The sequence below is a fragment of the Lepus europaeus genome, unplaced genomic scaffold (genome assembly GCF_033115175.1).
Source record: "Lepus europaeus isolate LE1 unplaced genomic scaffold, mLepTim1.pri SCAFFOLD_3_1, whole genome shotgun sequence".
Classification (NCBI taxonomy): Eukaryota; Metazoa; Chordata; class Mammalia; order Lagomorpha; family Leporidae; genus Lepus; species Lepus europaeus.
Genome location: NW_026909276.1, coordinates 15,296,683 through 15,315,141, shown reverse-complemented (window position 1 = coordinate 15,315,141; position 18,459 = coordinate 15,296,683). Strand labels below are relative to the sequence as shown.

Below are 18,459 nucleotides of genomic sequence, written 5' to 3'. Positions count from 1 at the left end.
ATAAATTGATTCAGGAAGACATAGAAAACATAAACAGACCCATAACTGAGACAGAAATTGAAACAGTAATAAAGGCCCTCCCAACAAAGAAAAGCCCAGGACCAGATGGATTCACTGCTGAGTTTTACCAGACATTTAGAGAAGAACTAACTCCAATTCTTCACAAACTATTCAAAACAATCAAATACCTTGGAATAAACTTAACCAAGGACCTTAAAGATCTCTATGATGAAAACTACAAAACCTTAATGAAAGAAATAGAAGAGGATACCAAAAAATGGAGAAATCTTCCATGCTCATGGATTGGAAGAATCAATATCATCAAAATGTCTATTCTCCCAAAAGCAATTTATACATTCAATGCAATACCAATCAAGATACCGAAGACCTTCTTCTCAGATCTGGAAAAAATGATGCTGAAATTCATATGGAGACACAGAAGACCTCGAATAGCCAAAGCAATCTTGTACAACAAAAACAAATCCGGAGGCATCACTATACCAGATTTCAGGACAGTTATTATCAAAATCAGCATGGTACTGGTACAGAAACAGATGGATAGACCAATGGAACAGAATAGAAACAATAGAAATCAATCCAAACACTGACAGCCAACTTATATTTGATCAAAGATCCAAAACTAATCCCTGGAATAAGGACAGTCTATTCAATAAATGGTGCTTTGAAAATTGGATTTCCACGTGCAGAAGCTTGAAGCAAGACCCATACCTTTCACCTTACACAAAAATTCACTCAACATGGATTAAAGACTTAAATCTATGACCTGGAAAAAAACGATCCAACATGGGAAGCGGGATACACAGCACACTCATAGAATGGCAGATATCCTAAGCAACACTCTGGCCTCAGAATCAGCCCTTAAGGCATTTGGATCTGGCTGAAGAGCCCATGAGAGTATTGTAGGCATGGAAAGCCAAGATACCATGGGAAAGGAAAAGAAAGAAGAAGACCTAAATGAAATATCACTGTGAGTAAGATCCCAGTGGAAAGAACGGGGCCATCAAAGAAGGAGGTACCTTTCTCTGAAGGGAGGAGAGAACTTCCACTTTGACTATTACCCTATCGGAATAAGATCAAAGTCAGCCCACTCTGAAGGCTTCCATAGCCCTGGCAACTCATGACTAGAGCCTAGGGAGATTACTGACGCCATGAACAGGAGTGTCAAATTGTTAAGTCAGCAACAGGAGTCACTCTGGACTTACATCCCATGTGGGATCTGTCCTTAATGTGTTGTCCAATGTGAAGTGATGCTATAACTAGTACTGAAACAGTATTTTTACACTTTGTGTTTCTGCGTGGGTACAAACTGATGAGATCTTTACTAATTATATACTGAATCGATCTTCTGTATATAAAAATAATTGGAAATGAAAAAAAAACCTGGTGTTAAATTGGAAATGGCATAGAAAATTAATTAATTTTTAAAAAAATATTATGTAGGATCTCTGTCTTTAATGTGCTGTACACTGTTATTTACTGCTATAACTAGTGCTCCAACAGTATTTTTTTTTCACTTTGTGTTGCTATATGGGGGCAAACTGTTGAAATCGTTACCTAATATATACTAAACTGATCTTCGGTATATAAAGAGAATTGAAAATGAATCATGATGTGATTGGAAGGGGAGAGGGAACAGGAAAGGGGAGGGTTGTGGGTGGAAGGGAAGTTTTGGGAGGGGGAAGCCATTGTAACCCATGAGCTGTACTTTGGAAATTTATATTCATTAAATAAACATTTAATAAAAAATGTGAAAAAAAGAAAATGCAAATTTCTACATAGTTAAAAATATTATTTAAACATTTTAAAAAAAAGACCTGGTGCATTGAATCAAATCCTGTAATTTGGAACAGTTTTAAGAGTCAGAACTGGGAAGAAAGGATAGTACCCACAAGGGAGACCAGGAGGAAGCACCTGGCTCCTGGCTTTGGATCATTGCAGCATGCTGGCTGCAGCCCACCAGCCATAGTGGCCATTTGGGAGATGAACCAATGGAAGGAAGACCTTTCTCTCTGTCTCTCTCTCTCACTGCCTAACTCTGCCTGTCAAAAAAAATCAACAAATGACAAAACTGATGAGGATGTGGAAAAAAGTTACCCTGGTCCACTGTTGGTGTGAATGTAAACTGGTGCAAGCCACTGTGAAAGACCGTATGGAGATATCTTACAAATCTGATTACAAACCTACTATATGATCCAGCCATCCCACTCTTTGGAATCTACCCAAACCAAAAGAAATTAGCATATGCAAGAGTTATCTATAACCCCATGTTCACTGCAGCACAATTCACAATAGCTGAGGTCTGGGAACAATCCAGATATCAATCAATTGTTGACTTGATAAGAAAATTATGGTATATACACACTACAGCGTACTACTCAGTTATAAAAAAAAAGAAAACCCTGTCTTTTGCAACAAGATAGATGAAACTGGAAATCATTATACTTAGTGAAATAAACTAGTCCCCAAAAGAGAGATATCATATGTTTTCCCTGATCTGAGGTAGCTAATAGAGTACCTAAAATGTAATGTATTGGAGTTAGATACACTTTTTCAGATTTGATGATTGTTTAGAGCACTTGTCTTTTCCATTGAGGAACAGTGATTTTTTTTAATTTATTTTTTTCCTTCATACTATTTGCTGACTTGTTGAACGCTTACTTAGTGTAGGGTTAACTATACAATCATTTTGTAAAAGTTAAGTGGGAATGTGAGAGGGAAGAGGAGAAAGGGTTGGAGTGTGTGTGGGAGGGAGGGTATTGAGGGAAGTGTCACTTACATTCATTAGTCTGTATATATGAAATATATCAAACTTATATTACTTAAAATTTTAAAAGTAAATATTTAAAATTCAAAAAATTTATACCAATAACAAGGAGAATTTTAAAGGTGTTTATATATATAATATATATGTGTGTGTTTATGACATTACAATGTAAATGCACATATATATAATTTGTAATATAAATGTACACAGAGCAACATTTTGAAATTTGTATAATGTATTTATCATCAGAAAAGAATACTCAGATTTCTGTAATGATCCAGTTTCTGAAAATTACAAGAATGAAGAGTAAGCCATTAAGTTGTAGCTCATAAAGTCTGTTTCTGTTTCTCCAAGTCTACCAGCCTCTAAAATTAAATAAACATACATAATTCTGGGATAAAAATAACATTAAGATCCCACTATTTTCCCACATAATTTTCAGGAAATATAATAGTATCTAGACACACAGTGGCAAATTTATCTATGAATAAAATGTATGTATGTTATATATGTTATATATGTTATATATATATATATATATATATATATATATATATATATATATATACTACGTTGAGGAGAAAGAATTATTACCCTTGGCTAAAATGGCCCTGAGACACTGTGTACCTGACAGTTTCCAGAAGGCAACTTACAGAATGTTGGGGGTGATGATGATCTTACAATAAAAATTAAATCACCATGTCCACAGATTCACAGGGTTAGGATTGGTCTAGACTAAAGTATTTGTGCAAAAGAGTGACTCCAGTGAATTTAAAAATTAACAAATTTTCATAATTAAAGGTTAATTTCAAGTTCCATGAATGTCTATAAAGCTAAGAATGAAATCTCCTGCTAATGAGTGATGGAACTGGCCCTAAATTGTTCTCATATACTGTGAAAATAAAATTTGGACATCTGCCAGAATTTGATGGCCTTACAATGATAAAGTAAATCATGGTAGCCTGAAGTGCCCTGCACTAGAATTGGCACAAATTAGGTTATTATTTATTGAGGTGGTAATAATAAATTTGAATCAACATGAAAAATAGAGAAATGTATTCATTTCAATATATGTTTTATATTGATAGTTGTGTGTACAAATGGTAAATTTAGTAGAAGCAGGAATAAGTTTACAAGGAGATGTAACAGATATTAGTAAAAGTAGCCCTCAATACACATTTAAATACAGAAAATCTGTGCTTTCTTAAATCAAAGAAAGTTTATGCCATTAAATTCAGTAATTATAAAACCAAGATAAAATTGTCTTGATCTAATGAATGGAAATTTTAAAGAGAATGACAATTTTGATTCTCGAAATATAAAGAAGCTATAAAAAAAGTGTCCTTGAAATTGTAAAAGAATGTAATGTTCTAAAATTATTTGATAGGCCATAAAGATGGAGATTGCTAAGACAACTTGAACATTATTTAGTGCATTCATGACATGAAAATATAAGTGCCCAAAAGAATCATCATACATTGGCAGTGCTAAGATTGCTTTCCATGTGGATATTGACATACTCAGATTAAATTAATAAAATGAAAGACAAAATATAGAAACTTGATGCACATGGAAGTTAAAACTTTGTCTTGCCCTGTCATTTTAATGTGAGCCATAATTAAAAACAAATATGTGGATGAATATTTGGTGAAAAAACAGTCTGGAATAAACTGGAAAAATTACAGTATGATATAGACTTGTAGTTTGGAAAATTTCCACTATCAGAAAATAATTTAAAGTTCCAGGAGCATCTAGAAACATTAATAATGTATCCTATGCTGATGACCATGATGGTGCTGGCACTGCAATGTACTCAAATCCTATACACATGACAGTTGCTGGGACAACTTCCAGCATTTAGAGTAGATGACCATACAATTATAAATCAAACCATGGGGGCCATCATTTCCCTGTGTTAGGAATGTCACAAATCAGGTTATTCATTACACATGCAGGTGACAGTAGTAAATGACAAAATAAATATGCACTCCATGGAAGGCATTTAATTTTGATTATATGGTATATAAATTAGTAATTTGGCAGAAACAGAGTCATAATCATATAGAGATGGGCTAATAATTGGATGGTGGAGTAGGGAGGGAGCTTACTGCTCTAGCCCAGGAGAAGATAGTTTTTAAAAAGTGGAAATAGAGTAGTCTCAGAGAAGAGTTAGGTAAAAAATGACAGAGGGAATTCTACTGATATTAGAGGGACACAGTGAACCCACATGGATGGCATGGTGCCCACGGATCACGACTCCAACAGCTGAGAGCCTATGCACCAGAACTGGAAAGTGAGGTGAGACAAGACCACAGTAGCCTGAGCCACCGGCAAAAATGTGGCAGGAAACTAGAGGAAATGAGGCTTAAGTATCCGAGGGAAAGTGTGCCAGCCAAACTAGAGGAGAGAGAAAAAAAAAGGGACAGTACAGACATGTTTCTCTCTCTCCAATCACCTCACAAAGGCATGCAAGCTGATAGAGCAGGAGCCATTTTGGACATACATAACATCTGTGCCAGCTTGTGTCTGCATCAGGCAAGCAGCCGACTGGAGACTCCTAACTCTGGTGGGGAGAAATAACAGGAAACTAGGAACTTGTGACTGTGTGAAACTTCTGAAGCAGGACTGTGAAAAAATAAAACTGAGGGTGTGTGGGAAGACTCATGGTGTGGCTGGGAATTTGAGCACTTTCAGTGGGAGAGTCCACAAGCTTGGGGATTCCTGGATACCTGATGAGAGACATTTCTGGAGAATCTGAACTTATACTGAGGACTACACAGATCCTTTGTGTGGTACTTTGAACAGAGCAGACAAATATTATACCCACTGGGGCTAGTACTCAGGCACTGGTCTCCATTGAGAAGAGCCCAACTGAGCAGAATATACTTCCCTTCTGATTAAAAAAAGGGGAGATAAGGCTTAACATGCCAAACTTGGGTTTGTCACCTGAGGCACACCCTTAACCCTGGAGACTGAACAGAGCTCTCTGGCCACACCGACTACAAGCCTCCAGAGATTCAGTGAAAGCAGAAAGTCCACTTATCTATAGAGTCATAGTACAAAGATAAAATCTGCCACAGTGGAAAAAAATAAAAAAAGAAGAAATCTTGCTGGTCTGGACAAGTGGTGGCAAATTCTTTCAATTTCTGTTTGTTATGAAAGGTCTTTATTTTTAATTTTTTTTATTTTTTATTTTTGACAGGCAGAATGGACAGTGAGAGAGAGAGACAGAGAGAAAGGTTTTCCTTTTGCCGTGGGTTCACACTCCAATGGCCACCGCGGTAGCGCGCTACAGCCGGTGAACCGTGCTGATCTGATGGCAGGAGCCAGGTGCTTCTCCTGATCTCCCATGGGGTGCAGGGCCCAAGGACCTGGGCCATCCTCCACTGCACTCCCGGGCCACAGCAGAGAGCTGGCCTGGAAGAGGGGCAACCAGGACAGGATCGGTGCCCCCACAGGACTACAACCCGGTGTGCCGGCGCCGCAAGGAGGAGGATTAGCCTAGTGAGCCGTGGCGCCGGCCATGAAAGGTCTTTATTTTACCTTCATTCACAAATGAGAGCTTTGCAAGTTATAATAATCTGGGATGACAGTTTTATTCTTAAGACTTGGGCTAGATTTTGCCATTTTCTCTTAGCCTGCAGGGTTTCTGATGAGAAGTGTGCTGTGAGTCTAATTGGAGATCCTCTGAAAGTAATCTGGCATGTCTCTCTTACGCATTTTAGAATCTACTCTTTTTGTTTCACTGTGGCAGTTTGATTACAATGTGTCATGACAAGGATGTTTTATGATCATGCCTATTCAAAGTTCTGTGTGCTTCCTGTACTTGGATGTCTCTTTGTTTTTCCAAACCCAGAAAGTTTTCTGCTAGTATTTCACTAAAAATGCCTTCTAATCCTTTCTCTCCATGCCTGCAGGAACTCCTAGAATCAGAATGTTCGTGTTTTTTTTTTTTTAATAGTATCCTGTAGATTCCCAACAGTCTTTTTTAGATTTCTAATCTCCTGTTCTTGTGTTTGGTTTGACTGTATACTTTCCTGTACTCTGTCTACTTAGTCTGATATTCTCTCTTCTGCCTCACTGATTCTATTTTTAAGGCTCTCCACTGTATTTTTTAATTTGTTGTATTGAATTCATTTCATTTTGATTTCTTTTTAATATCTCAGTTTCATGTTCTGTTGAATTATTCATTTCATCGTGATTCCTCCTGATAATTTTTATTTCATGGGAGAGATTTTCTTTCATGTCCTTCATGGATTTCAGTAGTTTGTGCATTTGCTTTTGATTACTTCTATGTAATCTTATGACCAAATTTTTGAGTTCTATTTCTTGCATTTCTTCTACCTCATCATCTTCACGATCTAGTATTGAAGTGTCTTATTCTTTTGGGAGCATGATGATGTTTTCCTTATTCTTGCTTCTTGGATTCTTGCATTTGTTTGGCATTTGTGGAGATACTCATCTTGTATTTTTTTTTTCTGTCAGTTTTTATCATTGTATTATGACTGTAGGTAAATGGACTTTCTGCTTTCAGTGAATCTCTAGAGGCTTGTAGTGGGTGTGGCCAGAGAGCTCTGTTCAGTTTTCAAGGGTAAAGGGTATGCTTAAGGTGACACACCCAGGTTTGGCATGGTAAATCTCTCTTTTTTTAATCAGAAGGGAGTTATATTCTGTTCAGCTGAGTTCTTCTATTCAATGGAGACCAGTGCCTGAATACTAAATCAAGTGGGTATAATATTCACTATGTCCCAAGGACCACATAAGGATCTGTGCTCTCCATGTGGGACCTCTGTCTTTAATGAGAATTAACAGTAAATCTAGTCTTCAAACACCTGTTTAGCTGGCAGCCTAGAAAAAGTACTCAGGCTAGCAAAATAATGTGAAAAATTGGTTCTAACTAATATGAAAGATAACCCAGACAAAATAGCAGTCCAGCAAATCATTCAACCTCACTGAAACTACCAGCAGCTACATCATTCACTTTCTATTAAATATGTTTATAAGAAGATTTAATTTGATGAACACTTGTAAGAAGCTGTGGGGACTTAAACAGGGATGAAGAGCTATTTCTCATTGGTAGTAATGGAGGTGGAATTGATTAGTTGCACAGCTATTATCTAGAAGGGAAATAAAAGAGCTACTGCAGCTAGATGCATCATAGCATTTGTAGCCCTGTTATCATGGGACAGCCATGCAACCTAAGAAAAGTGTTCTTCTGAGCGTATCCTGAGGAATTAACTGAATGTAAATAAGATTTATATAAATCCAGAAAGGACTTTGTAAATCGGAAGGAATAAAAACACACATTTTTCAATAAAAATGAGATCCACCTTCAGGAGCAGAGAATAATACAAAAAAAGTTAAATTAATACAAAAGTGTACTACAGGGGCCAGCACTGTGTCACAGCAGGTTAATGCCCTGACCTGAAGTGCCGTCATCTCATATGGGTGCTGGTTCGAGACCCAGCAGCCCCACTTCCAATCTAGCTCTCTGCTATGGCCTGGGAAATAGTAGAAGGCCCAAGTGCTTGGGTCCCTGCACCTACATGGGAGATCTAGAGGAAGCTCCTGGCTTTGGATCAGCACAGTTCTGGCCATTGTGGTCAATTGGGGAGTGAACCATTGGATGGAAGATTCTCTGCCTCTGCTCTTTCTGTAACTCTGACTTTCAAATAAATAAATCTTTCTTTAAAAAAGTATACATTTATGCTCCTGCTTCTCTGTTGCAATGGGTACCACCTGGATAGACTTCATTCCATGTTCTTGTCTCAAGGCAATTAGGAATAGAATGAAACAGTGTAGAAAAGGGGCATCAAGAATGAAAAATGCATTATGCACTCAGTAATACAGGAAAATTCAGATGAGTGTTGCAACTTATAGGATTTGAAGTTGTCCCTTTAAATAATAAGGGTAATGCATGCGACAACATCTACTTCCATATTCAAATAGACCTTAGGTAGTGGAGTCTAATCCAGATGTGCACACAGATAAGTTGAAATTTCTCATGGGTATATAGGTCACCACACTCATTCCCTTGTGTTGCACACAACACTTATTATCCAGGGCTGGGGTACACTATTATGCCTGGAACATGTGTCACTTGATATGCCTATGGTCACATCACTGGTTTGCACTGCAATAATGTGGGTAAAGAAAACTGAGTGGCCAACAAAGCAGCTATAAAACAAATAACTTTGTAATTGATGAAGATGGTATTCCAAATAACTACTGAACTGTTACTCAACTTTTAAATATTTATTTACATAAGAGAGCAGAGTTCAGTTCATATACTTGATCCCACTCACAATAATGAGAAACCAAAAGTTCAGGTTGTATAAGAGAAAAATTTCTGAAGAATGGTTAACAATTCTGTCACAATTCATCATGAAAACTGCCCAATACCCATTAAGGTGTGATTCCACCAAAGAATTCTTCCAAGCACATTATCTTTCAGAGACTTCTCTCTGTAATCTTGCTATGTTTTGTAGAAGGTATTTCCCATTATAATAGTCATAGGATTTTTTTTTCTTTCTGTGAGTTGTCAGGTAACCATTGAGAGGTGACGTATGGTACATGACTTTTCTATGCATATGTTTCCTTATTTCTGAGTCTCTTCATGTGAATTGATTAATGGCAGAATTTTTTCACATTCATTAAATTGACATTTTACTTTATGAATTACCTGGTGTTACTTGATGTTTAATTTCTTGTTTTTTAAGATTTTTATTTATTTGACAGGTAGAGTTACAGACAGTGAGAGAGACAGAGAAAAAGGTCTTCCTTCTGTTGGTTCACTCCTCAAATGGCCACAATGGCCAGAGCTGCACTGATCTGAAGCCAGGAGCCAGGTGATTCTTCCTGGTATTCCATGTGGGTTCAGAGGCCCAAGCACTTGGGCTGTCTTCTACTGCTTTTCCAGGCCAAAGTAGAGAGCTGGATTGAAGAGGGGCAGCTGGGACTAGAACTGGCACCCAGATGGGATGCCAGCATAGCAGGTGGAGGATTAACCTACTGCTCCATGGCACCAGCCTGATGTTTAATTTCTGGCTATGGTTTTTTGAGGTCTATTGCACTTGAAGGATATCACCTTTTTTGAGTTGCATATTTATGCAAGCCTGAATTCCATGAAAATATACTTCTGCATTCATTACACTCCTAAGAAACCCCTTGTGTGAATTTTCTGATGTATAATGATCAATTTCTGACAAATGGCTTTTTGTCACACTAATATTTCTGAACTTCTTCATTTTTTAACAATTTACTTTATTTATTTGAAAGAGTTACAGAGAGACAGAGAAGCTGAAAGAGGTCTTCCATCCACTGGTTCACTCCCCAGATGGATGCAATGACTGGAGCTGCAATGATCCAAAGCCAGGAGTCAGGAGCTTTTTCTGGTCTCCCATGTGGGTGCAGGGCCATCTTCTACTGCTTTCCCAGGCTATCGCAGAGAGCTGGATCAGAAGAGGAGCAACCGGGACTAGAACCAGTGCCCACATGATATGCCGGCATTTCAGGCCAGGGCTTTAACTTACTGTGCCACAGCACTGGTCCCAACCTTTCTTCCTTATGGGAGTACCTATTGTATGGGATGTAATTTCCAGCAAATGGCTCTGTCACATGGTTATGTTGATTTTGGAAAAAGTCCTTCACATTCATTATATTCTTAAGTTCTATCCCTTGTTTGAACTACATGTGTTATGAAGTATTCCTTCTGACAAAAGGCTTTCCCACATTTATTACAAGATTTCCACCATGTAATAAATTCTTGATGTTATATTGTGTGATTTTGGCATAGTTTTCCAACACTCATTCCATTCATATGGTTTCTCCCCCATGTGAATTCTGATGTTTTATGGGGTGTTACTTATGGATAAAGGCTTTTCCATATGCATTATATACAAAGTGTTTTCCCACATATGAATTAGATGATGTGCAATGAGGGCTGAACTATGGGAAAAAGCTTTCCAAGTCATTATGTCCAAAAGGTTTCTTTTCATGTGAATTTTCTGACGCATTCTGAGATGTGACTTATTGCCAAGGGCTTTTCTACAGTCATTGCATTCATGAAGTTTCTCTCCGATGTGAATTCTCTGGTGTGATATGAGCTATGATTTACAACATATGATTTATAAAGGCTTTTCCACACTCATTAGATTTATACGGTTTCTGCCCTGTGTGAATTCTGTTTTGATATAACTTATAGAAAAAGGCTTTTATGCAGTCATTACATTTATAAGGTTATTTCACTGTGTGAATCCTCTGATGCATTTGGAGTTGGAATTTAAAATCAAGTTTTTCCACAGTCATTACATTCATGAAGTTTCAACACTGTGTGCATTCTCTGGTGCGTTATGAGGTTTGACTTTTGTCCAAAGGCTTTTCCAGTCATTATATTCATAAGGTTTCTGCCCTGTGTGAATTCCCTGATGCATGATGAAGGTTGACATATGGCTAAATGCTTTCCACAGTTATTACAATCATGAGTTTTCTACCCTGTGTGAATTCTCTGCTGTGATATGAGTTTTGTCTTTTGTCGAAAGACTTTTCCAAAGTCATTACATTCATGAGGTTTCCTCCCTGTGTGAATTCTCTGATGTTTCTAAAGGATTGACTTTTATCCAGAGGCTTTCCCTTGGTCATTACTTTCATGGGTTTTCTCCCCTGTGTGAATTCTCCAGTATGATATGAGGTGTGACTCATACAAAGGCTTTTCCACAGTCATTACATTCATGAGGTTTCTGCTCTGTGTGATTTCGCTGATGTATCATGACGCCTAACTTATGGCCAAAGGCTTTTCCACAATCATTACATTTATGAGGTTTCTCCCCTGTGTGAATTCTCTAGTGTAATATGAAGTATGACTTGTGTCCAAAGGCTTTTCCACAGTCATTTCATTTATGAGGTTTCTGCCCTGTGTGAATTCTCTGGTGTATGATGAGGTGTGACTTATGTCCAAAGGCTTTGCCAGTTATTACATTCATGAGATTTCTGCCCCATGTGAATTCTCTGGTGTACGATGAGGTGTGACTTTCGTCCAAATGCTTTTCCACAGTCATTACATTTATGAGGTTTCTCCCCTGTGTGAATTCTCTAGTGTAATATGAAGTATGACTTGTGTCCAAAGGCTTTTCCACAGCCATTTCATTTATGAGGTTTCTGCCCTGTGTGAATTCTCTGGTGTATGATGAGGTGTGACTTGTGTCCAAAGGCTTTGCCAGTTATTACATTCATGAGATTTCTGCCCCATGTGAATTCTCTGGTGTACAATGAGGTGTGACTTTCGTCCAAATGCTTTTCCACAGTCATTACATTTATGAGGTTTCTCCCCTGTGTGAATTCACTGATGTTTCATGAGGTCTGACTTTCATCCAAAGGCCTTTCCATCGCCATTACATTCATGAGGTTTCTCCCTTTTGTGAATTTGCTGGTGTACGATGAGGCCTGACTTTCGTCCAAAGGCTTTTCCACAGTCATTACATTCATGAGGTTTCTCCCCTGTGTGAATTCGCTGATGTTTCATGAGGTCTGACTTGCGTCCAAAGGCTTTTCCACAGTCATTACATTCATGAGGTTTCTGCCCTGTGTGAATTCTCTGGTGTATGATGAGGTCTGACTTTTGTCCAAATGCTTTTCCACAGTCATTACATTTATGAGGTTTCTGTCCTGTGTGAATTTGCTGGTGTATGATGAGGTGTGACTTGCGTCCAAAGGCTTTTCCACAGTCATTACATTCATGAGGTTTCTCCCCTGTGTGAATTCGCTGATGTTTCATGAGGTGTGACTTGCATCCAAAGGATTTTCCACAGTCATTACATTTATGAGGTTTCTGTCCTGTGTGAATTTGCTGGTGTATGATGAGGTGTGACTTGCGTCCAAAGGATTTTCCACAGTCATTACATTCATGAGGTTTCTCCCCTGTGTGAATTCGCTGATGTTTCATGAGGTGTGACTTGCATCCAAAGGATTTTCCACAGTCATTACATTTATGAGGTTTCTGCCCTGTGTGAATTCTCTGGTGTATGATGAGGTCTGACTTTTGTCCAAAGGCTTTTCCACAGTCATTACATTTATGAGGTTTCTCCCCTGTGTGAATTCGTTGATGGTTTATGAGGTGTGACTTGCGTCCAAAGGCTTTTCCACAGTCATTACATTCATGAGGTTTCTCCCCTGTGTGAATTCGCTGGTGTATGGTGAGGTGTGACTTCTGTCCAAATGCTTTTCCACAGTCATTACATTCATGAGGTTTCTCCCCTGTGTGAATTCTCTGGTGTATGATGAGGTGTGACTTTTGTCCAAAGGCTTTTCCACAGTCATTACATTCATGAGGTTTCTCCCCTGTGTGAATTCGCTGATGTTTCATGAGGTGTGACTTGCATCCAAAGGATTTTCCACAGTCATTACATTTATGAGGTTTCTGCCCTGTGTGAATTCTCTGGTGTATGATGAGGTCTGACTTGTATCCAAAGGCTTTTCCACAGTCATTACATTCATGAGGTTTCTCCCCTGTGTGAATTCGCTGATGTTTCATGAGGTGTGACTTGCGTCCAAATGCTTTTCCACAGTCATTACATTTATGAGGTTTCTCCCCTGTGTGAATTCTCTGGTGTATGATGAGGTGTGACTTGTATCCAAAGGCTTTTCCACAGTCATTACATTCATGAGGTTTCTCCCCTGTGTGAATTCGCTGATGTTTCATGAGGTGTGACTTGTGTCCAAAGGATTTTCCACAGTCATTACATTCATGAGGTTTCTCCCCTGTGTGAATTCTCTGGTGTATGATGAGGCCTGACTTGTATCTAAAGGCTTTTCCACAGTAATTACATTCATGAGGTTTCTCCCCTGTGTGAATTCGCTGATGTTTCATGAGGTGTGACTTGTGTCCAAAGGATTTTCCACAGTCATTACATTCATGAGGTTTCTCCCCTGTGTGAATTCGCTGGTGTATGATGAGGTGTGACTTGAATCCAAAGGCTTTTCCACAGTCATTACATTCATGAGGTTTCTCCCCTGAGTGAATTTTCTGGTGTATGATGAGGGCTGACTTCCACAGAAAGCCTCTTCCACAATGAAGGCATTTATAAAGTTTCTCCCCTGTGTGAATTCGCTGATGGTTTATGAGGTATGACTTTTGTGTAAAGGCTGTTCCACAATCACTACATTCATGTGGTTTCTCTCCTGTGTGAATTTGTTGACATTTCCTGAGGACTGACTTTTGTCCAAAGGCTTTTCCACAGTCATTACATTCATAAGGTGAATTAATACTGAGTGATTTTCCACAAGGGTTACATGTGTAAAGTTTTTCCCTTGTATTTAGTCTGTTATTTATTGCAAGATGTGACTGGTGAATGACAGGTTCAGCATACTTAATGTACTTATAAAATTTCTTTCTTGTGTGAGTTTCTTGATGCATAATGAGGCTAGAATTTTCATGGATAGCTTTTTCTATTTGAGTTGCTTTTCCAAAAGTGACAGTTGATTTATTACAGTTTTCTGCCATATGAACCCTCTCAGATTTACAGAACATCTTTCTTGTGAAGACTTTTGCTTGTCCAGTGGGTCCAAATGGCTGCTTCATGATGTGAATATTGTCATACTGACTAAGAGGCTCACAGAACTGGAGAGATTTTCCAGGTATCTTAGTGTTGTCAAATTTCTCTCCAGCCTGTAGTTGATCAGGCCCACTGTGGGGATACACAGTGTGACATTAATTGCATTCCTCAGGCTTCAATCCTGAATAGATTCCCTTTTTAATAATCATTGTAGGAATATGGCTTGAATTTAAACTAAGGGTTTTTCTTAATTCAACTCTCTTGTGAGCTGATGTCTTGTTATTTTTCATAAAATCCTGATTCAGATTTTTGTCCTGACTTTCCTGGTTGATCTTAATCAGGTCATCCATTTTCATGACCACTGAAATGAGAAAAAAGCAATCATGTCACTGAATCACATGTTACTGTTTCTCCTGGCATACTCATGTAAAGAGAATGAAGTTACTTGTTATCCAAGTGGCATAAGATTTTCACAGAATCAGTATGAGGTACTTATTTGTGACCATTATATGGTTTTTCTCCTTAATACATTAATATACCATGAGGTTTCCCAATGTTCAAACCTGATCCTTTTTACTATGGGAATTTGTCAAGGATGGTAGAATGACATTTGTGCTATGATGTGTGGGATGCCTGCCCTGGCTACTCTGCTTTCAGTACAGATCTCTGCCTATGTAAACTGGAAGGAAGCAGATAATGTTTCATGTGCCTGGGAACCTGTGAGACACCAGGGAAGACTAGAGGAATTCTAGAGTTCTGGTTTCAGACTAGTTAGACTTAAGTGTTGCAGACATCTGGGAAGTGAGCTAATAGAGAGCCTCTTTCTCTCTCTTTCTTCTCTCACTATCACTCTGCCTTTCACAAAGATGAAATAATTATAAAATATTTTAAAGAATGGACAAATATTTAATAAAATATTCACCCACTACCTAGCAACCATTTTTCCCCTGTCCTTTTTCTCCAGTTTATTTTTATAAAAATTGTGTGCTTTTTGCTTCTCTGATATTTCAACCATAAACATGGAAAAGTTTTACTGATCATTTACTTGCAGGTGGAGAAGAGTGAAATGTGCCTGTACTTTAAGCAGGACAACATTTAAGGAGTATGATTTGGATCTAAGATTGTCTCATGTTCAGTCTTCCTAGGTAAACATCATTTGTGGGATTTTTCAAATGAAAAACTACTTTGTCTCTACTCTATGCCAGCTTCCCCAAATTCCTAAGGACACCCAACACCTTCAGCCTCTCAGAAATACAACAGGTAGAGAAAAGTCCCAATATACCACTTTAGTTAAACACTCCCAATCAGTTTGAAGAATTTGTTTCTGCAAACTGGGATGTGCTCATCTTCTTTGAAAAGTGTTTTCTAGCTCATTCTGAAATCATCAGTGCTAGTTAGCTCCTCTCGATTCTTTCTGTAAACATTCCTGTGTGATAATTTGAATTTCTAGATGTTTTTAATCAGTTGCCTCCTATTTTCACTGAAAGCTTCATTTCCTATGCTTTTCTTATCTTTTTATTTGCTTATTTTTCAATGATACTGAAAAATAAGAGAGAAATCATACTTCAAACTCCACCCTTAACAAAATCTGAGCCACTCAACATAAACCCAGGAGGCTACTTGACCTTGGGTCTCAAAAGCTCATTACTTTCTTGGTGAGTCTAGGATCACTTATTTTCATGTTTTATATAAGTTCATGCTTAGTTTATGATTTCTTTTCTTTCAAAGATTTACTTTATTTACTTGAAAGCTAGAATTATAGAAAGAGATAGAGAGAAGCCTTCCATATGCTGGTTCACTCCCCATATGGGCACAACAAACCAATGCTGGGCCAAGATGAAGTTAGGAGCCAGGAGTGTCTTTCCTGTCTCCCACATGGGTACAGGGGGCCAAGGACTTGGGCCAACCTCTTCTCTTTTCTCAGGTACATTAGCAGAGAGCTGGATTAGAAGAGGACCAGCTGGGACTTGAAATGGCACCCATATGCAATGCTAGTGCTGCAGGCTGGAGCTTTAACACACTGCACCACAGTGTCATTCCTAGCTTCATAATTTATGATGTCACAACACAGAGGCTTACTCATGACCATGTTTTTTTGACAGCCAATTGGAAGTGAACCAGTGGATGGAAGACCTCTCTCTCTCTGGCTCTCCTTCTTCTCTCTCTCTGACTTTGAAATAAATAAATAAATCTTTAAAAAAAAAAAAAAAAAAAACAGAAACAGGGCGGCACCGTGGCTCAATAGGCTAACCCTCTGCCTGTGACACTGGCACACCTGGTTCTAGTCCCAGTTGGGGCACCGGATTCTGTCCTGGTTGCCCCTCTTCCAGGCCAGCTCTCCGCTGTGGTCCGGGAGTGCAGTGGAGGATAGCCCAAGTCCTTGGGCCCTACACCCGCATGGGAGACCAGGAGAAGGCTCCTGGCTTCAGATCAGCGTGGTATGCCAGCCACAGTGTGCTGTGGCCATTGGAGGTGAACCAATGGTAAAGGAAGACCTTTCTCTCTGTCTCTCACTCTCACTGTCCACTCTGCCTGTCAAAAAAAGAAAAAAAAGACCAGAAACATTAAGATTAAAAAAAATAAGTTTCTGTATGTTGCCTAACTAACAAGCACTGAAGGAACTAATAAGTGCATGAAGGAAAAAGGTATAAAAGTATAGATAAGGACAAGTTAGAATTTCGGGAAATGTATCAAACCTAAATAAAAGCCTTAGTAGCATCAGGAAATGACTGGATTTTTTTTTTTTAATCAAAGAACATCTTCACTAAGAACAAAAGTTAGAAAAGATACTGGTATCTCTAAATGCCTGTGTCTGATCCACAAAACCAGCTGTCAGCAGGACTAAGCCTTGAGAAAATTTCATGGAAAGACTACTAGTCAACATATGCACACTTTCTGCTTTGGCCTCCCTGTCTCTTATGTGCAGACTGACCTGAAAGGCTCTGATTCAAGCATTTGTCCACCATCCATGGCTCTTCTCCTTGCTCCAACTTGAAGATTAAGTCAGGTTTGGTAATGCAGTGCCCTATTAATGGAAACAAAGTAAGACTTTGTAAAATCACTATCTTGGGTTATTTGAAGGACTACAGCTTGGTTAAGGAGCTATGCAACAAATGTTCCCATTTGAATCTTTTGTTAGATGGTAGATATTCAGATTATTCATGGACTCAAATTCTAATCCTGTCCAATATTAAACATTATAAAGTGTTCCCTTGCTTGTCAAATAGCAAGAAAATGTTATCACTGGGAATGTGATGGGTGTCACTCACCCAAGGAGAACAGGCTGCTGTAGGTCTCCAGCATCACATCTCTGTACAGAATTTTCTGAGCATTGTTTATGTTCTGCCATTCCTCCCAGGTAAAGTACACAGCCAGGTCTTCAAATGCTATCATCACCTGTAACATTACACTTCCAGTCAACATGTTAACTCTGTCACAAAACAAACACTGACAGTTGTGTATGAATATGAAGGAAAAAGGAAGGATATGGTTTTACATTAGACTTGTTGAGTGTTTAGAAAGCCACACAGAGCATTCAACAGAGTCAAACCCATTATCTACAGGCTGTGAGAAATGCCCAAGCTAGAGGGAAACAGGAGGTTCAAATCACAAAGGCCACATCTGTCAAGGGGAATTGCACAGCAGGCTAAAAGAGGGGCAATACTGACTACACCGCAAGGTGGAGGCGCTGGCCTATTTTTTAAGATTATTTATTTGAAAGGCAGGCTTACAGAGATTGGGAGAGACAGGGAGACAAAAGGATATATCTTCTATCTACTGTTCATTTCCCCAATGCCCACAATGGCTGGGACTGGGCCAGGTCAAAGCCAGGAGCCTGGGACTCCGTGGGTCTCCCATATTGATGGAAGGGTCCAAACACTCAAGTCATTTTCACTGCTCTTTCAATCAGATTAGCAGGGAACTAGATTGGAAGTGGAGCAGCAAGGACTCAAATCCTTTGTTTACATGGGATGTCAGCATTGATAGTGGAGGCTTAGCCTGCTGGATTACAATTCTGGTGACTATTGCAGGTTCTTAAACAAATCTCTAAGCATTTTTCTCAGTGAGTCACAAATGCAGATTGTACTGCAGACATTCCCAGGTTCTCTTTTTGGGCAAATAATT

The 18,459-nt window shown here is 38.7% G+C and overlaps 1 protein-coding gene across 1 annotated transcript; it reads right to left on the bottom strand.

Moving 5' to 3' along the window:
- Positions 1-9,956: 9,956 nt before the first annotated feature.
- On the bottom strand, positions 9,957-17,355 carry LOC133755269 (zinc finger protein 260-like). The gene is made up of 2 exons (XM_062185445.1): positions 17,267-17,355; positions 9,957-14,695 (listed from the first exon to the last, which is right to left on the bottom strand). The coding sequence occupies exon 2, from the start codon at positions 14,358-14,360 to the stop codon at positions 12,150-12,152; it is 2,211 nt and encodes a 736-aa protein (XP_062041429.1). The 5' UTR covers positions 14,361-14,695; positions 17,267-17,355; the 3' UTR covers positions 9,957-12,149.
- Between the last annotated feature and the right edge of the window lie 1,104 nt (positions 17,356-18,459).